The sequence below is a fragment of the Equus quagga genome, chromosome 9, assembly GCF_021613505.1.
Source record: "Equus quagga isolate Etosha38 chromosome 9, UCLA_HA_Equagga_1.0, whole genome shotgun sequence".
NCBI lineage: Eukaryota > Metazoa > Chordata > Mammalia > Perissodactyla > Equidae > Equus > Equus quagga.
In genome coordinates this window covers 94,389,415-94,415,256 of record NC_060275.1, presented here as the reverse complement: position 1 = coordinate 94,415,256, position 25,842 = coordinate 94,389,415, and the positions used below count along the sequence as shown (strand labels likewise).

Below are 25,842 nucleotides of genomic sequence, written 5' to 3'. Positions count from 1 at the left end.
CTATCAGAGGAAAAGCTTGATTTAAAAAGAAAGTGATGGCAGTACAAATTCTTTGCGAATATTTTTTATATTTATCCTGAAAGAGCAGCAATTACACAGGTTATTACAGACCGACAAATCACCCTCGAGGCAGGGGAAATCAACAGCCTGAATTTCCAAAGTTAATACCAGAGTCTCACAAGGGTGACCCCAACACTAAATCACCCTGAGACCAAAAGGGAAATTCTCTGTGAAAACAGCCATCTCCTTTCTGCCTGTCAGCCTCACTGCTGCTCCTTCAAGACAGCCGGACACCCTCAGGCCCCACCCTGGATGCACAGTGACCTGGGGCCCAGCTGGCTGTATCCCAACTCACTCCCATTCCAGTTTTGTCTCTATCCTGTTCTTAAAAGAAGTCTCCATCCTCTCATGATCCTAATCTTGTCCTTCAGCTCTTTTATTTTCCATCAAGGACTTGGATACAGTTTCCTCATCTGTGAAATGAGCTTAATAATAACAAGTTTATAAGTTTGTTGAGGGACCTAAAGGATGATAATGATAAGAATAATAAGAATGATACTAACAAGTAACATTTATTGAGTGGTTTCTACAAGTGAGGTGCTATGCTAACTATTACATGAATGAACACATTTGATTCTCACAGCAACCCTAGGAAGTAGATATTATAATTCCTCATTTTACTAAATGAAGAAATGGAGGCACAGGCAAGAATACAGAGTATACAGCTAAAAAGGGGTCGGACCTACTCTAAATCTTGTACTCTCCACCAAATCAACTGCTCACAGGCATTGGAGGGAAGAGAATAATGTTATCCCAAACCTCCAGCCTAAAAGGGGAGTGGGGATGCCGTCAAATAAATTTGTCTAAGGTGGAAAGGGGAAGACGTCAAGTTTGTGTCCAAGTTCTTGAGGGAGAATGGAAAGTTCAAAGGATAGGATTAGGGTCACAAAATGAAAAGGGGAACTTGATTCAGGGCTGAATGGAGCCAAGAGAGGAGTGAGAGCAAGCTGGTTCATATATGAAGCTACTCTTTGATTCTAAAATATGACCCCTAGTCTTTGAGAAAAGATCTAGGATGCTCCAAAGTGAGCATGATGTCAGACTACCCTAATTTATTCTCAAAATGTGATGAAAATCCATAGTGGTTTTTACACGGCAGTAAATGACGAACAGAAACTGCACTTCATGTATGTAGATTAACCACAAAGTCTCTTAAACCCACCAGAGAAAATGAAGTCCAAAATGGTGTTAGCTGTCAGAAGTGATTAGAATAAGGAAGACGAGAGGGAAAGAAAGCCACTGATAGAGGAGATCTACCTCAGGGACCCTGCCTCAGTTTTCCCCACCTCAGGCCACTTTCCGTAGAACCCCAGAAGCATCTCTCTAATGCCTTTCTCTCCACTTCATCTCTCAGTGTGGAATCATACAGAAGCTCCCATAGGATTAAATCCAAATCCCTTTATATGGCCACAAGTCTTGTCACGACTTGGCCAGTGCTGACCCTCATCTTCCCCCCTGACTGTGGCCTCACTCCTTCACTCTTTCCATTATCCATTATGTATCAGTAGGGCTAAATGGTGAGCAACACCAGACCCAGCCTCTGCCCTTAAGTCTTACATACTAATGAAGAACGTGCATCATGAAACAGATGTAAAATTACAACCGTGATATGCACTTTGAAGGAGAAATGCCCGGTGCTGTGGGAGTATATAATAGAATCTTACTGGACACGGAGGTCAGGGAAGCCTTCCCCAGCAAAGTGACACTTGAGCTGAGATCTGAGGGATTAAGGTGTTAACTAAGTGAAGAGAAGAAGGAAGACGGCCCAGGCAACAACAAGACCAGGGGCAGGAGGAAGCAGGCAGAGTAGAAGACTACTGCTCTACCCCAAGAGCAAGGGGAGCATGATAACAGATAAGAGAGAGAATCAGAAAACCACTAGACAAAGGTGTGGGTTGGAGAAGGGGTATCAGGAGGATGGGAATGATCAGATTACCATTTTGAGATCATCCTGGTTGCACTGAGAACACAAGATCAAAAGGAATCCAGGTAGAGCAGAAAGTATACACAGCTATAACACAGGAAAGAGATAGGTATATCTTGATTTAAAGTGATGTAAATAGAGATAGACAGACAAAATTGGCAGTACCTGATGATGGACTAGATATGGGGACGGGGAGAAGGGGGTGTCATGGATGTGTTTTGGATCTCTGGTTTCTACAACTGAAGGGATGATGATGTCAGGCACAGAGACAGGCAACGCTGGAACAATACCAGGTGTGAATGGAGGTGGGCAGGTTCTGCTTGGCTATTTTCTCTCCTGCCTCCAGCACAATCACATTGTTCCCTTTCTTCATCAGGTTCCTCAGCCTCCCATTTTTTGGTTCATTATCAATGACATGTTCATAGCCCCTCACATGGAAAGTGCTCGTTTAAGCACTAAAGCTATGACCCATGCAGTTCCCTCTACCCGGAATGCCCCCCTCACTGGTTAACTCCCTCTCATCTTCTGAAACCCAGCTTAGACACCCAAGAATCCTTTGCTATCCCAGGTACTCTTTCCCTCTTTTTTATACTCACAACAATCTCAATTTGAAATTTTCTATTTTGTGCTTTTGTACCATAGACTCTGGGCTCCTCAGAATCAGGAAATGGGACTTTACATTCAAATTTGTACCCTCAGTGGCTAGCACAGCATTTGATATACAGTTGATGCCCCACAGCTCTCTTCTCATCTACAGATGAAGAAAAACAGAGGATGGAGCAAAGCTGTGACTTTCTCAGAGTTACTACCGGATGATGAAAGAGTCAGGACTAGAATGCTGGTCTCCTTGCTCAAAGGGGCAGTCACCTCCCAATACCTCACACTGTACTTTCTGCCTGTGGCTGCCACCCTGATGTTAGTTAAGGGCTCCAATCACTGTGTGCTTTTGTTGGGGCTTCTCATTAGTCAAAGGTATGAAGAATACCTTGAGCCATTTTCTGGGAATCAAGAAAATGAGAAATGTGAATTGCAACTCTCCAATGAGCTGGGAATTCTGTTGTCAAATCATGAACCTGTCATCAACTAATTACCCCGAGGAACTCAAGGGAGCTTTCAGAAGCATTTAATTCTTTCACCAAATTAGTTTTTTTTTTGCTATGATGAGATGCAATCACCAACTCTGAACCAGACTGAGTCCCACCACAAAAGCAACACTCATGCAGCTGAGCTGAGAGATGCCAACTGAGCCTGTGCAAGCAAATACCCACCTCTCCCTTTTGAATATTTGTTCCACATCCGAAATAAAAGGCCCCTGCTTTCCTGGGCTCAGGACAGCCACAACTTTGGAAATTATTCCACGTGGCCTCCTATTTGCCGCAAATAAGTTCCACTTTGTGTGACAACTACTTCTAGTGGAGGGTCTGATTTTAACTTGCCAGGAAGTGAACCCACTTTGGTTCGGTAACAAACCTTGTAGCACTTAGAGATTCTATAAAAGCTTGAATGAGGAGGATATTTGGCATGTGGAGAAAGGAAGCTCCGGCCTTTCTGCAGCGAATAATTTGTGTCTCTGTGCACTTGCAAAATGAGGATGGGAAGAAGAAAAACAATGTAATTGTGATGGAGTCAGAGAGGTAGTAGCCGCCAAATTCTTTCAAAGGACTCCACTGGAGGCAAGAATTTGGTGGCGCTGTTTCCTGGGAATGAAGAGTTGCCGAGTTATAAAGGGCCTGATGTATGGAAGCCACACTTTGAGGACCTACTAGCACTACTGCTGGGTCTGCAGAGGGTAATGGCTTTTCCCTTTCATACCAGAAGAATCTGCTTTTTTTTGGGTCTGAAAACCCTAAATTTCTGTACACTATGTGGCTAAGCATGCATATATGCTAGACCATTAGACAACAGTGACAATTTGTCCTCCAATGTATCAAACTATAATTTTCAAAAAGTTAAAACATAATTCTCATAAAAATATATAGTGAGCACATGTTAAAGATGTATTTAACTCATTAATAAGGAGACAGGTAAGATGACAAAGCTGGTTCAAAGGCAGATAAATAAAACTGACGCGACTACAGTTAGCGAAAAAAAATGAATGCTGGAATGAGATTGCTAAACTAGATACAAAATTAGTTAATGTTCCACAGAACAATAAAACCATCATCTTCAGAGTTACCATCTCTGCTGGACACAGATCATTTTCATCACTACTGGACATAAACCATTTGTTCCCTCTCAGTTTTATGCATGTTAACACCAAACTTTACCGTGTCTAGGGCCTAATCAATGGTAAATAACAAGCAAAGTTACATTCCCATAGAGTCAGACAGGTCATGTTAGACACTGAAAGGATATATAGGCTTTGTTTTACCTGGTTTCTAAGTTTTGGATAAACTTTCTTAACAAAAGGTTCGCAGGAAGGGAAATAATAGATCCACTGGTATTCCAAGATACCCAAAGTACATCTTGAGCGACTGAGGGAAGTGGGAGTGGTAGGGGACAGAAGAAGAAGGAAAATGAATTCAGGCTCCAAAGACTATTTTTTGAAAATCTTCTAACTGATTGTGGAGGCTTCCCCCATCCAGAAAACTATAAATCCTGCCTTGAGCATTTTGACCTCAAGTCTCTTGCTAATGGAGATTGGAACAATGCCCTTCTTCAACTGTTTCAGCTGCTGGTTAAGCTCTATAAACTGCAAAGGCATTTCATCAGGTTGGCTGATTCATTCATTTATTAAATTTCACTTCATTCATTCATTCATGTCCCAGGCACTGTGCTAGGTGCTGGGGATAGAACCAAGAATACAGACACACAGTTTCTGCCCTCGTGGAATTTCCATTCTGATGGTGGCTGAGATAAGCACGAAAAGAGTAAGAAAATCCATGGAATATTAATGAATTATGAGAGTGGTATCAATAAAGGAAGTAAACTGCATTCCACGGTAGAAAACAGTAAGTGGCCAGCCTTGAGCAGGTTGATCATTGGGACTTCTCTGAAGAGGCAGCATTTAAACAGAGGCCTGAAAGGTGAGAAGGTACCAGCCATGAGCAGAGCCAGGGCAGGGGTGTTTCAGGTAGTGGAAATCTCAAGTCCACAGATCATGAGGCTGAAATGTACCCTGTGTGTTCCAGAACATACGCAATGTCCAGTGAGTGTGAGGGTGGGAAGCAAGGCAGAGAGTGACATAAGGGAAAGACTGGCAAGGGGGCTGGAGACAAGATATGAAAGTCCCTGCAGGACATAATAAGAAATTTTGATTTTGTTCTAAAAACAAGAGAAAGTCATTAAATAGTTTTCTGTAGTGGAGCAACTCAATTTGTATTTCCAATTATCATTCTAACTGCTGCATAAAGAATGGATTATGGGGGGCAAGGCTTAAAATAGGAAGACAATTTGGGAGTTTACTGTGGTAGCCCAAGCAAGGCATGAGAAGGCCTAAACCAAACAATGACTGTAGAGATGATGAACAGAGGATGGTTTGAGATGTGTTGTGAAGGCAGGAGCACTGCAGGCCTTGCTGTTGAATGTGGAAGATAAGAAAAGGAGGAATCAAGAATGACTCCTAGATTTATGCAATGGTGTACAGAAGTACTATTTACTGAGATGGGTAAGATGGAGGTTGGGGTACAGGAGGAGAAAGAATTGAGATGATTTGGGCAAGAAGTAATCAAGATCTCCATTTAGTAACTTTCCTGGACTTAGTAACTTTCCAAGTTTGAGCAGACTGTGACACATTCAGGTTGAGATGTCAAGTAAGCAAGTGGATAGGAGTCTGGAGCTCAGGTAAGAGGTCTGCGCTTGAAGTATCAGTTGAGAGTCTCAGCATGTGGAAGATATGTAAGTCTCAGAGAACAGATGAAATTCCCAAGGGTAAAAGTGCAGACAGACAAGAGGGCCCATATCTGAGAGACATGTATTAATATGCAAGAGGTAAATAAACAGTATAAAAGGTTCAACATTTCCATGTCCCTCCTAACTTTTATTGAAATCACCCAACCATAGCATGATTTAGTTTTTTTCCACTGTGGGACATTCTTAGTTACTGCTGTAAATCTGATTTGTGTGTTATTAGATGCAATGACTATCAGGTGAACTAGGTACATCTCAGAAATGTTCTCCATCTCCCACTTGACATCGCTGAATTCCCAAGAAAATAATACAGAAATATTATTTTCCTTCTCCATGGGCTTCTAAACACCTTTCTGGTGCTCCCTTTCTTGTCCATCAAGAGCTCTCCTGAAGAAAGGAGGTAGGGAGCACAAGGATACAGGCCAGAAGAGTGGAAGGGAAGCTGTTCCTTACCTCCTCTTCTTCAAGTAGAATGAGCCGGACGACAACAATGTGGATGGCATTGCCAATGCTTGGGTTATGGAACAACCCAGTGACCTAGAGTCAGAAATGGAAAACCATTAGCCCACATGAATAGATAGTAGATAAATGCCAGAGGAGGGAAAAACAGCATTGTGATGCCCTTAAGATAAATGTTATTTTACAAGTCAGGAAGTTTTGGTGGAGTGCAAAGAAGAGTGAGATATGCCCCTGGCCCAATCCACAGTATGATGCTCAAAGACAACCTTCCCAAGGTGACGGATTGGCTGTGTGCTTGAGGGATTAGCGCCCTTCTTCTCTCTGACCCTTTCCCTGACCCAGGGTCTTCCTCTCTTTTACTATCAGTTACTCAGGCAAATACCTTCCCCCATCTCAATAGGACTAATACTCTCTGCAAAGGCAGAAAACATCAACAATGCAAAAGGGAAGCTTGAAATGAGGAGTCATTAACTTTGTTCCAATTCTAGCTCTCACTACCTGGAGGAAGTCATGTTCTAGTTCTTTGCTTCAGTTTACCCATTTGTGCACAAACAAAAATCAGTGAGATAAAGTCAGACTGAAAGGATGAAGTCACTTGATAGATACCTAATAGAAAATGTAAGTGATAAATTACAAATTTTCCTAGGATACACATTTTTAAGAGAAAGACTAATTTGTCCTGAATTTCCATCCTTAATCACTTCGGCAGGGAATGCATTCATATACATGTGTTAAAAGGACAAAAAAAAAAAGGTCTCTCCTATTTTTGGAGGGTGGAGCATTTCTAATGACTTCTGTTCACCCGCTGCCCCTCCCCCATACAGTCCAACATACCATGTTCATGATGGTGAGGATATAGGACTCCACATTCTCGCTCCCATGGTACTCAATCATCTTCGTGTCGGCCACCACCAGCGTCTCCACCCATCTCTCTTTGCTGATGGAACGCCGAGAGAGGCCTCTGCTTCGCAAGTTGTTCCTCTCCCACTTCTCTCGCTGCAGTTCTAGCTTCTGGGAGGTGCCAAGGCTGTCTAAACATTAAACGGAAGATAGTGGGCTAATTCTACATATCTCTCATCTACTACTCGCTGATGTAAAGATGCAAGGCCGTAAGTTTAATTCACGTTTAAAAATGTACAAACACGATGCTCTTATATACATGACTGAAGCAGAAGAAAGGACCAATTGAAATGAATAGGACCAAAACAACTGAAATTTAATTCTTACAGGAAAGTTCAAAAGTACTTCTTTGAAATAGTTATTTCCTATGTCATTAAACAGACCCCTCACTATTAAAAAGATGTTATAATCAAGAATGGGAACTTTTTCTTCTCCTTCTCCTCCGCTAAATTATTTAGAGCCTACTGCATTCAAGGCAGTGTACTAGGCTTTAAAATGCCAAGTTGTTTATCCTCATGAACATTTGAGGTACATACTGCTATCTTCATTTTGCAAATGTGGAAATTGATGTTCGAAGTGGCTGGTTAAACAACTTCCCCAAAGTCACACAGTGCATAAATTCAGTGGGAGATCCAGGATTTTCTTCTCTAAAATCATGCATTTTCATATACGCTACACTGTGTCCTGGAGAGTAAAAATGCATAAAACTGGAGAAGATGTAAACTGGAAAAGCTGCATGTGGTTCAGGACATCCCACTTCAAGAAGGTACAGAAAGAGCTGGAGAGATTCAGCACAGGACAGTGAAATTACCAAGGTGACCAATAAGTTTCATTGTGAAGAAGATGACTATATGAGGATCATAGTTTGGAAGGCAAAACCTAGGAAAGGCTATAGAATCATGAAGAAAACTGGAATCAATCTCAAAAATCCTGGAATAGTATAACTAGGGAGCACTCCCCTGAAACTTGAAAGAGGTCTATTTAAAACCAAATGGAGCAAAGTGTACTGCTCACATCAGGAAGTTTAACCCAAGTGGTGGTCAAGTCTGAAAAACTTCAATAAGCTCAGAGCGGGTTAGAGAGTTGACAAAAGATGAACTTACCAGGAAGGCAAATAAGGAAAGAAGCCTGGGCTGTTGCAGGAGCAGAGTCCCAGTCTTTGAAGATTTCTATCAGGAAGGCAGCCACACACCACCTACCACTCATTGGCACCCAGGACCCCTGGCTGGGGCGGAACACAGGAGCAGAGTAGCAAACCTCACATCCACTTCCTAATGCCTGGTGATGGCCATCCAGCCTCAGGGTGACTACTTCCCGTGGCAGGGCACTCAGCCACTCACAGGGCATCTTGTTCTCTCAGGCAATTCTGTCCTGCACTGAGCTGAAACCTCCTCCCTGTAATTTCCACCGATTAGTCTGCTCCTGTTCTTCAAAGAATCTAGAACAAGGTCCTCTCCTGAGGTTCTGCCTCAGACATGGAATTGGGACAACTGAAACCATATCCTGCCCCTCTCCCAATGGTGCTCTAGGGGTTGTAGAGTTGATCACACTGATTTGCTATGTGATCCTTCCAGTTCCTCGGTTTCACTGTCTATGTGAAGTTAGAATGCACTGAGTAATATTTACAAAAGAAATGAGATACATGATAGGTCTATATAAATTCAGATTCTATTATTGTGAGTTTTAGTTGAAAATAGTAAAGCTGTATTTTGATATAAGACTTTTGAAAAATCATCCAGGATTATGGAATCTTTTGGAGGAAAGTCCTGTGAAGGTTCATAAAAAGGGAGATGGTCAACCCCTCATCTGTGATGGAACAACTTCCCATTTTCCTTCTCCACTTGCTTTGCATGGACAAGTCTGACTTCCCTCGGAAATCTCCACAGATTTTATTGATGGTTTCTAACTCTGCATCCCACCTATCCCCCCGTCTATCACCTTCTCACCCCTTTTTGAACCCAAGGGAACGTTTTCAAACTACAGTCTGTTCCCAAATCTCTGTCTGTAAGCGAGGGGGCAAACCACACCTGAGCCAATGTGGGCCTGAGTTTCTGGAAGGGGTGTTAACAGACTGGGCCATGATGAGGAATCCTATAACTCGAGTTAGGTGTCATCTCCTTCTCTGAATCCCCTCCTGTCTTTGCTGTGTGGGGTCGAATCTCCTCCAAGTTGCAAGGATGCTCAGTGCTCTCCATGAGCGTATGTACTTGGGCCACCAGCAGATAAGCTTGCTTCACCCAGTGCTCTCACAAAGCCCTTGATAACTTGGTCCCTTCCTCTCACTTGGCCCCGCAGGCTCAGAGTCCCTTTCCTCGGCGCTGGTCCCTTTGTATAGGCTTCAGCTCACTGCAGTTGGCCGAGACCATGCAATATGCAGGCCCTTCCTAAAAGCAGGACCTGTGCGCCAGGCGGCAGCCTTGGGTCCCTGGCTGGCTGCGGTTCCCCTCTCCTCCCAGCCCTCAGGTAGCTAAGGTTAGGAGCTGGCAGGGGGCTGGCACAGCTAAGAAGCCGGCAGAACAAAAGTTGATTTCTCTGCTTCTCTCAGTCCTTTCTTTCTTTTCTCACTTCTCCTTCTGTATCCCCCTCCCCTACCTTTTATCTCCTCAACGTTGAGAAAGAGAGTTTAAAGGGGGAAAAAAGATGCTATCTTTAAAGCCTAACAAGTTATTTTCACTTTTCCAGCAAATAGTCAGGCGAGTCACTCAGCTGATGGTCACGTAGGAGGAAACGTGGAAAGGAGACAGGGGTCTTGGTAAACACATATGCCTATTTAAATTTTTTTTTTCAGTGATTGGCACCTGAGCTGACATCTGTAACCAATCTTCTTTTTCTTTTTTTTTTTTTTCCTTCTTATCCCCAAAGCCCCCATTACATAGTTGTATATTCTAGCTGTAGGTCCTTCTGGCTCTGCCACGTGGGATGCTGCCTCAGCATGGCTTGATGAATGGTGCTAGGTCTACGCCCAAGATCTGAACTGGTGAAACCCTGGACCACCAAAGCGGAGCGTGCAAACTCAACCACTCGGCCACAGGGCGGGCCCTCTATTTTAACATTTTCAGCAAGACCTACACTAAATGCTTGCTAAAGGCCAGACCCTGTGCTAAGAGCTCCATGCACGATACCTCATTTAATTGTGCCAGCAAATCCCTGAGATAAATCCTATTATCACCATTATATAGATGAGGAAACTGAGGCTCAAAGAGATCAGGTAATTTTCCTAAAGTCACATAGTAAATGAAAGAGCCTGGATCCAGCAGTCTGTCACATTCCACTGCAGCAACAACAGTTTATGGACTAAGTTCTATGGGCAGGCCCTGCTCTACCTTCTTATAAACAGAGGCAAAGAAGTAAGTGACATGATCCTGGCACTTAGACAACAGCCAGTTTGATTTTGGGTAATACAAAATAAACATATGAAAACGTCATTATCAGCGTTCAAAAATTCCCAAGGAGAGGGCCGGCCCCGTGGCTGAGTGGTTAAGTTCACGCGCTCCACTGCGGCGGCCCAGGGTTTCGCCAGTTCGAGTCCTGGGCAGGGACATGGCACCGCTCATCAAGCCATGCTGAGGTGGCATCCCACATACTACAACTAGAAGGACCCGCAACTAAAAAGAATACACAACTATGTACCAGGGAGCTTTGGGGAGAAAAAGAAAAAATAAAATCTTTAAAAAAAAAAATTCCCAAGGAGAGAGATCAGTTCTATGATGGACAGTGTCAGAAGTTAGCGGAAGGGGTGGGAGGTGAACTGGGCCCTGACGGGACTGAGCTGGGAGAGAGAACGGTACATATCTGGGCCGACTTTGCTGAGTCCTGATGAAGTCATCCCAGACTTGACAGAAGACATGTTTCTGCTTAGAAATTTTGGAAAGTTCAGGAAGCCAGCCCTACACATTTATCTTCAAGGCCTGATGACCAAGCCAGCTAGTTCTTTAGGAGCAAGTGAGGTGCTGATGATTCTGGGACACTCCCCACCACATACACACATATTGTCTTAGTCTGCTCAGGCTGCCATAAGAAAATATCATAGACAGTGGCTTAAACAACAGAAATTTGTTTTCTCACAGTTCTGGAAGCTGGAAGCCAAGAACAAGATGCCAGCATGGCTGGGCTCTGGTGACGGCTCCCTTCTTGCCTTGCAGACAGTTGCCTTCCTACTGTGTGCTGACATGGTCTTTCTCTGATGTGTGCATGTGGAGAGAGACAGATCTCTTTTGCTTTCTATTCTTATAAGCCACCAATCCTCCTGGATTAGGTCCCCCACCTTATGACCTCATTTAACCTCAGTTACCTTCTAAAAGCCCTACATCCAAATACAATCACATTGGGGTCAGAGTTTCAACATGGGAAATCTGGGGGGACATAATTCAGTCTGCACCATACACACTCTGTTGAGAGGTCCCTCTTCTGGGCTGGCCTAGTTTCTGGGCAGGCCTCCATCTGAGCACTTTCCACACTGCTGTAATTTCCTGTTATTTGGGGAGCTGTCCACTTAGGCTTTAAGTACCTAAAGGGCAAGAAGGGTATCTCTTTTAGCTTTGTACCCAGCGTTCAACACAGGCATACCTCAGACACATTGCTGGTTGGGTTCCAGACCATTGCAATAAAGCAAATATCTCAATAAAGTGAGTCACACGAATTTTTTGGTTTCCCAGTGCATATAAAAGTTATGTTTACACTATACTGTAGTCTATTAAGTGTGCAATAGCATTATGTCTAAAAAAACAATGTACATACTTTAATTTAAAAATCCTATTTTGCTAAAAAATGCTAACCATCATCTGAGCCTTCAGCAATTTATAATCTTTTTGCTGGTGGAGGGTCTTATAAAAAATGCAGTGTCTATGTAGTGTAATAAAGCTAAACATAATAGGGGCTGGCCCTGTGGCCCAGTAGTTAAGTTTGCATGCTCTGTTTTGGCGGCCCAGGGTTCACTGGTTCGGATCCTGGGTGCTGACCTAGCACTGCTCGTCAGGCCATGTTGTGGTGGCATCCCACACAGAAGAACTAGAATGACCTACAACTAGGGTATACAACTATGTACTGGGGCTTTTGGGAGGAAAAAAAAGAAAGAGGAAGATTGGCAACAGATGTTAGCTCAGGACCAATCTTCCTCCTCCAAAAAAAAAAAAAAACCACACACAAAAAAAGCTAAGCACAATAAAACCAGGTATGCCTGTACCATGTTTGGCAACTAGTGGTACCCAATAAATGTTTGGTGTGTGGGTGAAGGAAAAACTGATGATAAATGGGAAGCAATTTGTGAATCACAAATAAGGGAGAACTATGAAAGTTGTCCTCTTCCCCATGAGAGGAATTGTTTCAATTAGAGAATTCTCCACACTGAGACTGTGAAGGGTTTGTTTTAAGGGGAGAAATCCAGCCAAATGAGCAGTTTAAGTAAAGACAATTTCCAATCCCAACATAGGACTGACTTTCCTAAACTCGAAGCTAAGGAAGTCCAGCCATCTGTCAGTGTCTACTGAGATGTCCAGGACACCCCGTGCGCTAACACAGCAGAGGTCCCAGAGATCCCTGGGAAATATAAATAATTGAGTATTTTTTCCTTCCCAAGATGCTTTAGGCAGCTCTTCAAAAGCCCATGCTTGTTTAGAGCTTTCTGAGGTAGCAGAGCTGTTAGCTGCCGCCTGTCTCTCAGACTCAGGGCCATCTGCAGACGGGCAGGGATCATGCCTTGAGGAAGCTGCATGGAGGAGGCTCAAGTTGCACCAGGGAGGAAGAAGGTGAATACAGACAATGGAAGATTCTGGAAATCACAAAGCTTCCTGTCCTTAAGGGGTGCTTCTTAGAATTCCAGTAGCTTCTGGCTTGGGCAATGAAGCCATCTCTTCTGCTTAGGGAAGTGCTCAAGGCTTGCCTCCTACCCTCACTCAACTCTTCCCTAATCTGGATTCTCTTCTGCTGCCTCACACCCAGATTTCCCAAAGAGAAGAAGTACTTCTGCCTAGTCTGTAAAGATTGACCACTAATTGGAAATTGGCCATTAACTGTACCTACTGTCAGGTTTGAGGCCAAGCTTCCTTCAAGAAGATCTTCTCAAGTTAATCTTCTCCAGGCCACACTCGACAGCTTCCAGAATAGTGCGACCCAGTACCCTTCCTCCCACCTTCCTCCCACCTTGTGACTGAGGTTTCCAAAACACCACAACTCAGCAACAACACAAACACTAACAGCCACCTCTGCTGGAGTGCCTATCAAAAGCCTGACCTCTGATAAACATATTTTTGTTGTTCTTTAATTCTAAATAACTACATGAGGTAAGTCTTATTATTGCTATTTTAAAATAGGAAAAATGAGATTCAGAAAGGTTACAAAATTTGCTGAAAGCCTCACAGCCAACAGACAAGCATCTTAGATGAGTTGGTCCGAGTCTCATGGTGTGGAGATGGGGGTGGGGTTCCATCACCTGCCTGGAAACTTCAGTGTGGGGAGTGGACAGAATCAGTTCAAAAAGATCATCTAGGGGAGAAGTTAGATCAAAATCCAGCTGACCTCAGAGCTCTGAGTCCCCACTAATTGTGAACAATGCTTGAAGGAAATTTGTGTAGGAGAAGCTTAGTAGGTAATGTGTGACCTTTTAATGCCGGCTTTCTGGAGACAATGTCTTGCTTCTCTGATATAACCCAGACAAATGCTACTCAGAGAAGATGTCCTGGACCCAGAGTTGGTGGCCAAAGAGATGGCATTAGGAAAAAAGAAGGAGAACATAACAGCTTCAGGCTGACAGGTCTCGAATAGCTTCTGTCCAGGCCCGCTGTTGAACTGCTCACTCCCCATCGCAGTGGGCCTGGCCTGAATCACTTCTGCATTGAGCCACTTGCAAGCCCCACGACCTTGGACAAGTGTTCCCACACCCCTTCCCCATCATGTAATGAGGAAAATGAACTCAACTCCTACTTTTAATACTTATTTTAGTCACGGAAACTTTTCTTCAAATAAAGGTTATGCAGAAAGCAAACGAAAGAAAGAATCCCAAAGCTGCTGTGATCACTGGGATGTGGCAGATGGCCCTCAAGGGGGACTGCACATGGCGTGGCTTTAAACCACCAGATGACACCATCTCTAAGGGTCCTTTCAACTGTGGTGTTCTTTGAGTTGCGCAATACATCCTTCCACTACTCATGCATAATTATCAGCAGTTTGCTGCTATCACACACTTGCAACCAGACTCCCTTCTTGGCAGAACACTGGGGCCTTTTCCAACAGAGTTGAATGTCAGTGCTAATGCTCATATCTATTAGCAATAAAGGCTGAGCTGCCAGAGGCGTCCATCTCTTCAGGCTGGCTTTGGGTAGATTTGAAATGCCTCAGCTCATTTTCTTTTTTCTCTTTTTTTTTGAGGGAAATTAGCCCTGAGCTAACATCTGCTGCCAATCCTCTTTTTGCTGAGGAAGACTGGCCCTGAGCTCACATCCATGCCCATCTTCCTCTACTTTATATGTGGGACGCCTACCACAGCATGGCTTTTGCCAAGCAATGCCATGTCCACACTCAGGACCTGAACCAGCGAACCCTGGGCCGCCGAAGCAGAACGTGTGCACTAACCCACTGCGCCACCGGGACGGCCCCCACCTCAGCTCGTTTTCATTAAAAAAAAAAAGTTTACCTCATTCACCATGAAACAAAAATATTTTTACACTTAGGAAACAGACTATCCATTTTTCAAAACTGGCCACTATTAAAGTGAAAATAGCTGTCATTGAAGAGAAACAAGTGAACCAGCAAGAGTCTACGCCCCCTCTTCCATCTGTGGGGAGATGAGTGATGGACCAGCATCTCACATTTACCTAGGCCGGTCCTGAGCTTCAGCAGGACCTTCCAAGGAAAGGTCCACTGCAGAACTCCATATCTACTTCCCTACACATTCTGACAGTGCTTTTAAAGAATACCGAGTTCTCCAAACACAGAATGTGCTCAATAAATATGGTGCAAACTGCTAACAGTCTTTTCTTAATGCTCACATGGACCTACAGCCAACTGTTGACAAAAGAAGGAAAAATGAATCAGTGCTATCCAAATAGATCTAAGCCAATCGTGGCAGGAAACCTAAGCTAGGTAACCTCGGTGTCCCTTCCCCATCTGCCTAGATCCCCTCTCAGTTGTTTATATTAAGGCCTTAAAACTACCATGTCAAATACTGAACGTGCCTACGGCAATTTGTGCCTGCCTTCATGATGACTGTATCAGACCACCAGTTGTCCCCAATATTTGTATAACTCAGTTATACAATATTTGTTCTTCCTCCTTGATTTTCTGCTTGGCACATGGCCTCCTAGATTGAAGACTAAATTCCCCAGCCTCCCTTGCAGCTAAATTCTGACCAATGAGACACAAGGGGAAGTGCTGCATGTAACTTTCAGAACTTAAAGGGAGGGCATGGGTACTTCTTTTCCTCTTCCTCCTTCCTAGCCTGAATGTGGATGGTCTAGACAAGGAAGTGGAAGCCAGATGTCAAAGAAGATAGAACAACAATTTAGAAGACAGACAACAGAAGGAGCCTGAGTTCCTGATGATGGTAGAGTTCCAGGCCAGCCTTGGACATTTTATCTCCAAATTTCATTTAAGTGAGAAAGAACTAAGTCTATTTTTCAACTAGAATGGAAGAGGGCTATTTTGTCTATTTTGTTCACTCCTTTATCCCCAGCACTTAGAATAGTTCCTTGCACTCAATAACAGTATTTCAAATAAATAAGTCTTATTTGAGGTTTTCTGTTACACATAAACATATACAATCCCAAATGATATGATGACTCAACCACTCCCTCCATGTTTGGAAGCACTATCTCTTTTCATCCATAACCCGCAGGGGGTGGGTTGCTTTCATCTCCAAGTCCATCCCCTTGGCTCAGCAAGTTCAATGAGTATACAGTGGGTTCTCTTTCCATACCTCCACTCTGTCAATAGCAGGAATAAGAGTGATCCCCCAATGCCTTCCAGAAACAGTATACTTAGAAGGCTACACATCCACTCTTGTCCTGGAGAAAACAATCCCATGAGTCATATCTATGGTCGTCTTAACAGATGTGAAGGCACCAAGGTTTCGTGGAGAGGAGAAGAAAACACTATTCATGCTTGAGAACCTCAATTCGGATGCACGTTTAAATGAAGCAAGAAAATTCTGGGTGATACCTCCTGGGCTGCTCATTTATTAACACTGCCCACTGGCATCAGAGGCTCAGCATGTCTGTTAGCAAGAAACCTAACAGGCAGCTACTTCCACTGCTGCGACCACCAGATCACACATAACTGCGTGATATTTCATTTCACCAACTTAACTTCAGGGCATAAAAGGTCTAAGCTCTTCCTGTGCTCCCAGAGCCTCTCAGAAAATGAACATCCTGAGTAATAAATGTCAACTTGGCAAGAGAGCAACAGTCAAGCTGAAAGTCAAGGGTAAAGCAATCTTTGAGCACACTAATCAGAGAGAGACATCACACAGACCTTGAGAAACCATCTACCCCAGCTTCGAACAGACAGCAACAGAACAATTCCACCCTAAAGAGATCATTTTTAAAGAAAGTGAAAGAGACCATATTTACGTACAAATGTGCATATTACACACACACACACACACACATATGTTCACAGTGCTTTCCCTTTACTTAATGCTTAGTTTCACAACAATATAACTTCTTACACACCAATTTATTCCAAGCATAATATTTGTATTTATACAGGTTTCAAAATGTTCTGTTTTCCTCCTAGCATACATAGCCCGCCTCTACCCAGATCCTAGGCCAAAATAGATACAACTGCTTGAAGTTTTCCTCTGTGGGACATTTTTTGTCAGGTAATTGGTTTGCTCTGGTTTCTAGTACTTTTTCAGTTTCAGCTTTATGCAGTGTCTCCTTCCAGCTCTTCGCTTTTTTTTTAATTGAGGTCACCTTGGTTTATATCACTATATAAATTTCAGGTGTGCATAATTATATTTAGACTTCTGCATAGACTGCAAAAGAATGAAAGTAGATCATTCTCTTACACTATACACAAAAATTAACTCAAAATGGATTAAATTCTTGAATGTAAGACCTGAAACCATAAAACTCCTAGAAGAAAACATAAGGTAGTATGCTCTTTGACATCAGTCTTAGCAGTATCTTTTTGAATATCACGTCTCCTCAGACAAGGAAAACAAAAGAAATAAACAAACGGGATTACATTAGACTAAAAAGCTCCTGCACAGCAAAGGAAACCATCAACAAAACCAAAAGACAACCTACCCACTGGGAGAAAATATTTGCAAATCATATATCCAACAAGGGGTTAATATCCAAAATATATAAAGAACTCATACAACTCAACAATAACAACAAAAAACCTGATCAAAAAATGAGCAGAGGATATGAACAGATATTTTTTCAAAGAAGGTATACAGATGGCCAACGGGCCCATGAAAAGATGTTCTCTACGTTTTATGAGCTCAGAAACTTGTCTTCAGTACCCTACACGTGGGTTCTTAAAATGCAGAGTTCAGAACTCCAGGGAAGCCATCATCTTCAGCATTTGGTTAACCTCTGGTGTCTGCATTCTCATCTTTTTTCTTTTTTTCTTTTTGCCTCTGAGAACCTCACTCATGTTCATGCCCACTCCACTATCTGCATTTAAGGAAAAGAAATATTTTTTAAAGTTCTTTATCCAGAATTTTTGTTTCCCATACTGGAGGTAAGGGTTAGGGGTTTCTAATCTACAATATGTTTGTGTCACTTTTCATGATCAGCCACACTATATTTACAAAATAATATATTTACTTTACAAAATGTTTTGGTTGAGTAGGAAATGCTATACAGTATAGAGTTTCCCAATGTGTTATAGGAATCTCTTTTCTAAATAGTCTAGAGGCACTGAACGCAGTTTTTTCTTTGCCCTCTGGGACATCACAGACCTGACAAAGGAATTCAGAACAGGGGGAACTCAGGAGACATAAATTATAATCCTCAGGGACATTTTATCACCTGCAATCATGGATCACTTTGCTCTTGTGACAAGTGCCAAAAAGAGAGATTCTGCAATTTGCTTTTTTCTAGTAAAGGTCAGAATGATATAACTCTTGTTATGAACCAAAGGCAGGATTTTATCTATTATGAAATGTAGCAAATAAAATGAATTTGCCACTGTAATCTCTTAGCTCAAAGCTCTGTGTTTTGTTTAATTTTCCTGTGCCTGGGTCAGCCTGCTGTTTTGGACAGCATCTTCCTGAGAAGGACAACTTTCTTTTCAAGAGAGAACTGGATCACTGTCTCAGTCATCTGTGTAACTCAAGACTCAGCATTGCGCCCAGCGTCTTTTAATGTTCAATAATTATTTGCTGAATGAGTATATGGGTTCATTCACTTAATGTTTATTTGTGGGGTTGGGGTGGTATACAGAGCAGTAAACAAAAGAGAAAAAAATGGTATTTACATATTTCTAGTGAACCTAATCTGAATTTTATCATTCATTCATCAAACATGAGCCCCTTTGGGCATGACTTTAGGCCAGTAACAAAGATGAGCACTCTAGAGAAGCTGGAAGTAGATAAGCCACTCACAGGGCTCATTTGAGCAGGATTTATTAATTTGTTAGTGCTGAACTGGTCTCAAATAGCTGAAGACAAAGGCAACATCAAGGGTGACAGGACGCTAGGTCCTTCACAGGGCTGATGACAGGTTCCAAAGTCACCCTGGGCCTCCCTCACATAGGATAGGCCAGGCTGAGAAGCAGACACTGGCGAAGGGCCACATAAGGATCAGGCAGGCCCCTGAGTCCCCCTCCATATTGTCTCTCCTCCTCACTCTGGGGAGGAGTTACCTACCAGAACGAGAGTGAGTATTTCAAATGCTGAAGGTGGCAATGACCAGAAGAAGAACAATTATCTGGAAAAGTTCCAGAAGTTATCTTGGGGCAAGAGAAAGTCCCTCCCAGAGAGAACTAGACTCCAATTATGTAGGGTCAGGGCCACAACCCAAGACACCCAAGGCCACAGCTGATGGTCACCGACCGGCTCTGATGAGACATCTGAATCTCACAAATACTGAACTCATCCTTTCCCAATTCCCTTTAGGGTCCCCTCCATCTATGCAAGGAACATGTCATCCAACATTAAGGCTTCATGAGCCATCATGTTAACTTAGTCATTTCTTTCTCCTTCCCAACCTCTACACTTTTCTCAGCCCAGTTACCCAACTCCAACCCCCAACCCCCAAAGTAGAATGCTAACAACAAAAGTACACACATGTCAAAATTGGGCAAATTTTGTTTCCTAAAGCAAACACTATTATGGAGTAAGGTGCTCTCCTGTCTTTAAGGGACAAGGGAACCCACAAAATAACAAGACATTCCCATTTCAGCTCTGAAATTTCTTGGAAGCTCATTAGAGAAAGTGAGGTTGTGGGTAATTTTTTCTCTTATCCACTTTATTGCATTTTCTATATCACTTTTATAGTTGGAAAAATAAACTTTAAAATATGGTGAAGACTCTATTTTTATTTTCTTCGCCACAATTCTATAATTTAACAGCAGCATTTTTCTGAGTTTCTTCTCTAATTCTCTTGTTAATGTCCAGCCTTTTAACTGAGTAACCAAAAGCTATTTTCTCCAACCACCTAAATGCTCCCCTAGCAACAGCAATCACATAGTAACCTACATAATTATTGAGAAATATAAATCTACCCAATTTGTCTATTCATCCATTTCCTGGTTCTCCAGAGGTAGAGAAATAGACCTGCAGGGGAATGCAAAAATTAAGGAGAAGAAACGGAATTATTCTCTCTAAGTAATAAGCCAGCCATTCTTCTATGAAGGTTTGCGGCTGGTAAAGAGCTTTGAAAATAAGAGCCAGCATTTCCATTAATGAACTAGAGATACATGAAGTATAAAGAGAGACAATGAACTTGGCCAGATAAACACACTTCCTGGGGCAATAGAAAGAACACTATGGTCCAGAGAAGACAGAACAATACACAGGCGGCAAGCCACATGTGGCGATTGAGCACATGAAATGTGCCAAGTCAAAACTGAAATGTGCTGTAGATGCAAAATGCACCCTGGATTTCAAAGAGTTGGTATGAAAAAAAAAGAATGTAAACAATCACATAAACAATCTAGATTGATTATATATTACAATAATCTTCTGGATATTTTGGGTTAAGTAAATTACTAAAATTAATTTCACTTATTTCTTTTTATTTTTCTCTTTTTTCTTGGCTGCTAGAAAACTGAGAATTACATATGTGACTTGCATTCATGGCTCACATAGTATTTTTATTGCATGGCACTTGTTTGGAGCTCAAGGCACATGGCTATTAATCCAGGGTCTCCTGATTACTTGCTGTTTTGTCTAATGTCTGACTCAGAACTGCCATAAGGAAGGAGTAAATTAGAATGTGAGATGAAGGTCAAACACAATAACTGCCACATACCACAGTCACAATAAATGTTATTTCGTTTTCCTCACTCTTATCTGCAATTAAAGATATGATGTTCATGATAGGTCAAAACACTACTTCCACTTATTTTCAGTTAGTTTATTTAATTCCACTGACTGGGGAGAGGCATGACTTTGGCCAGCGTGGCTGCCTCATCCCTGTCCTTGCCTTGTAAAATATCTCAGTTCCTCACCCACTAGTATAAAGCGACAAGAAAGCAGCATTCAGAAGCAAATAATTTTTGCCTATTGTTTTTCCATATTCTTTTTTTAGGGAGGAGAGAAAGAGAGAGATCAGCCTTAAAAAAGGAAGGGCATTCTCAAATGTGCTACAACATGAATGAAACTTGAGGACATTATGCTAAGTGAGATAGTCAGTCACAAGAGGACAAATACTGTAAGATTCCACTAATACGAAGCACCTAGAGTACTCAAATTCATAGAGACAGATAACAGAATGGTAGTTGCCAAGGGCTGGCAGGGGAGGGAAATCATGAGAAGTTATTGTTTCATTGGTACAGAGTTTCAGTCTGGGAAGATGAAAAAAGTTCTGGAGATAATAGATAGTGGTGATGGTTACACAACAATATGGATGTATTTAAGGCCACTGAAATGTACACAAATTAGCTTAAATGGCACATTTTATGTTATATGGATTTTACCACAATTTAAAAAATGAATTTTAAAAAAAGGAACTTCCATGGTAGATTGTGGATGTTGAATTGAATACAGATGAACTATTCTCCTGCACTTTCTATTGCTACATCAATAAGTCCCACCGTGACCTTTAGGTTCTCAAAGAGACTCATCACCACCACTGTTTCACAGTCGCTTATGAAGGCGTTAACATTTCAGTGGTGGGGTTATCAAAGTAAGACTTTTCTAAATAAGCTTCAGTTAACATTTTAATTAGCCAGAAATTTCATTTCTAAAACATTCCAGTGAAACAAAGTATGTATGACAATAACATTAATTAGTTATTTCCCTGGATCTCTCCTTGACCCTGGACTGCAGCCTGGCTGGTCCTGCCCTCTGTGACTTGATCCTCCTGTCTGGGGGTTACAATCCATCCATCGATGCTGATGAACCAGTCCTGGCTCACCCTCTATGCCTCTGCCCACTTCTGCCCTCTTGAGCCCATTAGAGTTTCTTGGGTAGCTCTTTTTGGCTTAATATTGTCAACCTGAGATACTGTCCTCTGTAGGTCTGTTTGCTTTTTTGCACCATACAGAGCAAGTGTCTAACTGTTGCATTCTAATCTTCCACCTAACTCCTCATTTGTTAGCCCAAGATGGCAGCTCTCATCACACATCTACCCCACATAACTCCTCTCTGAGATGTCGCTTCGAGTCTCCTGGCTTTAGAGATAGAGGTTCTGGAATTTTCTCTTCTCAAAAATGGGGTAGGAATTCCATACACTTAAACTGTGATATTTCATTAGGCATAAGATATTGTGCGTGTATTCAGAACCTAACAGGCCTGCACTAGCCTCTCTGGGAACAAATAAAGTATAAACTATATTTTTTAACCTCAAGATATTATCTCATTTATTGGAGAAGAAAAAAACCAACAGGAAGAAACAATCATACAAACAATAAGTGATTAAATGTTGCTAAGTGGTGATATCAGTTTTGAGGGAAAAGAGATGAAGGAAAGTTGGATTCAATGAGCACCTGGTAGTTTCCAGTCACCATGCCAGCCCTGAAATGACAGAGATGAATAAAGTCAACTTTACTTTCACGGAGGCGCTCTGTCCCGTTAGCAGATGGAACAGCCCTACTTCTCAAGGTGGTAAGTGGGTCTTTCAACGTGGGTAGAATGTAACCAGACAGAGGAGAAAGGAGAACAGATGGGGCAAGCAGGATGAGCAAAGGTGAGGAGAGGAGGATGGATCCTGTAGCTTTTGAGAACTCAGAATGGCCTGGATAATTCCAAACTGCCTAATCCTAAACTATTTTCATTTGCCGAGTGATTAGGGGACATCAGATCTCCTTTATAATTACATTACACTTTGCTTATTAAAATGAGCTTGAATTTCTGAACCTACACAAATTGGGATGATGGGAGGAATTCAGAGAGGAGAAAAGGGCTGCAGATGGAAGCTGGGCGGGAATTCTGATTCTGTGGCAAAGACTCCATAAAGCGGACATCTCCACGTCCATACAGAGTGGGAACTCATCATGGTTCCCAGCATACAAATATGAATATCGAACAATGTCAAACAGATAGGCTGAAAGAATTGAAAGGGGATGACTGAACCTTGCTCTTCCCAATCAGAGCATGTATCTTTACACAATCAGAGTTGCTTCTCTTAACAACCTGGGAGGAGGAGAGTAGATATCACTAACCCTGTTTTCCAGATACATCAACTGCATTTTAAAAAGCTTAAATTAGGAGGCATAGACAAAAAGATCAATGGAACAGAATGGAGAGTCCAGAAATGGACCCATAGGAAGATGCCTAGCCGAGTTTTGACAAAGGCGCAAAGCAATTCAACGGAGGAGATGCTGGAGCAATTGGACATCCAATAGGCAAGACAGACAGGCAAACAACAAGAGCTTTGACCTAAATCTTACTTCTTATATAAAAATTACTTCAAAATGTATGGACTTAATCATAAAATGTAAAACTATGAAATTATTAGAAAAAATAGGAGAAAATCTTTGAGATCTAAGACTAGGCAAAGTGTTCTTAGATTTAGATCATTCATAAAAGAAAAAAAATGGATAAATTGGACCTCATCAAAATCAAAAACTTTTGCTCCGCAAAAGCCAATGTAAAGTACAGAGCTTCAATTTGGGACGATGAAAATGTTCTAAGGTTGACTGTGGTGACGGCTGGACCACTCAGTGCATACACCAAAAGCCACTGAATCGCGCACTTTACATGGGTGAGTTACATTTATGTGAATCACAGCTCAACAAAGCTGTTATTTTTAAAAAGCTATGTGAAGAGGATGTGAAGACAAGCTACAGACTAGAAGAAGATATTTGTAACAACATATCTAACAAAAGACTAGTGTCAAGAATATATAAAGAATTCTCAAAACTCAACAGTCACCAAAAAAAATCAAATTAAAAATGAGCAAATGAGACAGAAACAAACATTTCACCAAAAACGATATACAGATGTCAAAAAGGCACAGGAGGGGCCAACCATGTGGCCTAATGGTTAAGTTCGGAGTGCTCCACTTTGGTGGCCTGGGTTCAGTTTCTGGGTGCAGATCTATACCACTCGTCAGTGGCTATGCTGTGGTGAGCCACAAACAAAATAAATGAAGACTGGTGCAGATGTTAGTGCAGGGCCAATCTTCCTCACAAAAAAAGAAAAAGAAAGAAAACCCCAATGAGACATCACTACATACCTATCAGAATGGCTAAAATGAAAAATAGTGACAATATTACTATTGTGATATTGGATGTGGAACAATGGAATCACTCATACACTGCTAGTGGGCACATAAAATGGTACAGACACTCTGGAAAACAGTTTGGCAGTTTCTTATAAAACTACATGTGAAATTACCACATGTCCCAGCAATTGTACTCTTGGGCATTTATCCTAGAGAAATGACTTAAGTTCATCCAAAAATCAGTACACAAACATTCATAGCAACTTTACTTTTAATAACCAATAACTAGATACAGCCCAGGTGTCCTTCAACAGGTAAACAATTAAACAAACTATGGTACATACATACCATGGAATACTACACAGCAGTAAAAAAGAACAAACTACTGATACCCACAACAACTTGGATGAATGTCTAGGGAATTATGCTGAGTGAAAAAAGCCAATCCTGAAAGGTTACACACTGTGTGATTCCATTTATATAACATTTTGAAATGAAAACATTTTAGAACAGATTAGTGGTTGCCAGAGAGTAGGAATGAGGGATGGGGAGCATGGGAGGGAGGTGGGTGTGGTTATAAAAAAGCAACATGAGGGATCCTGTGGGGATGGAACTATTCAGTATCCTGACTGTGTTGGTGAATGCATGAGACTACACGTGTGATGAAATTGTGTAGAACAAATTACACATACACATGAGTACAAGTAAAACTGGAGAAATCTGAGTAAACTCAGTAGATTATGTCAATGTCAACACACTTATTGTGATATTGTACTACTGTTTTGCAAGATTTACCACTGGGGGAAACTGGGTGAAGGGTACAAGGGATCACTTTCTATTATATCTTACAACTGTATGTGAATCTACAATTATCTCAATAAAAATGTTATTAAAATAAAGAAAGTGTTTGTCCAAGCTCACACAGTAGGAACAAAAGCAAAAACTAAATCTAATTCTCTGAATTCCTGGTCCAGAGTCAGTGACTCACAACTCCTCTGGCTCAGACGCCCTTCTGAGCTCCGGGTCTGTTTCCTGCTTGAGTGGACTTAGCACCAAGAAGAGCAGCCTCTGAGGAGAGAAAGTGGGGAAGGGGAAGGGCAAGTGGCTATAACAACAATAGCTTGCATGATATAATCCCAGGCATGGAAATCAGAGATGTGTGCATAAATAAATAAAAACAAATGAGATAAGGTAAGTCAAATACAATTACCTATAACAAGGCCTAGCTGGGCTGTCACCTGCTGGGGGAATTTCTCCAGGTTCTGCTTCCCAACATTCGACCACGCTTAGATCCTTCATCCTCTTTCGGTTTCCCTGGTAAGGCAAAGCTACTTACTTCTGTCATCCAAACTCTGTTCTTTCTTCCCTCCTTCCTAGCTGGGCCTGTGGCTGCCTGGCTACTCCTTCTATTGAGTGTGATCCAATGAGCTCCAACCGCATCCATCATGGACCATACAGACTAGTGTTCACTTCCTTCTTTCCAGCTTCCCTTGAAGCTCAAAAAGGAGTGGCACTGACAGCCACCCCACCTGTCCCAGCATAGCCCCTGACAGCAGGTCTGAATCAGTAAAAAGTTACTTAGATCTGGACATCTAGAATTACTGAGAAGCTCTCCTCAGATTTTATATGTTGAAAATATAAAATAAAATTAGATAAAATTACAAAGCTCATCCAGGCCACAGCAAAGGTGCTTTGAGATTGCCATACAAAGTGGGAGCCAGCCCACAGCTTTGACCTTCCAAATAACCACACTCAGAACTGGCAATTGGGACAGGGACTCTAGTCTTCCAGGTCCTTTGCCAACTGGAGACTTAACATGTGGGGATAAAATTTGAAGGTACGAACCACATAACTGTCAGCACAATATCTTTCCCA

General features: G+C 42.1%; 1 protein-coding gene across 3 annotated transcripts in view; it reads right to left on the bottom strand.

Annotated features, from left to right (window-relative positions):
- ADAMTS12 (ADAM metallopeptidase with thrombospondin type 1 motif 12) overlaps positions 1 to 25,842 on the bottom strand; it is a 308,773-nt gene that overhangs the window by 132,977 nt on the left and 149,954 nt on the right. For all 3 annotated transcript variants that reach the window (XM_046671863.1, XM_046671864.1, XM_046671862.1), the window contains exons 5-6: positions 7,127 to 7,323; positions 6,287 to 6,370 (exon numbers count right to left, since the gene is read on the bottom strand). In XM_046671863.1, the coding sequence (XP_046527819.1) occupies positions 6,287 to 6,370; positions 7,127 to 7,323 (281 nt within the window). The remainder of the gene's footprint in view (positions 1 to 6,286; positions 6,371 to 7,126; positions 7,324 to 25,842) is intronic.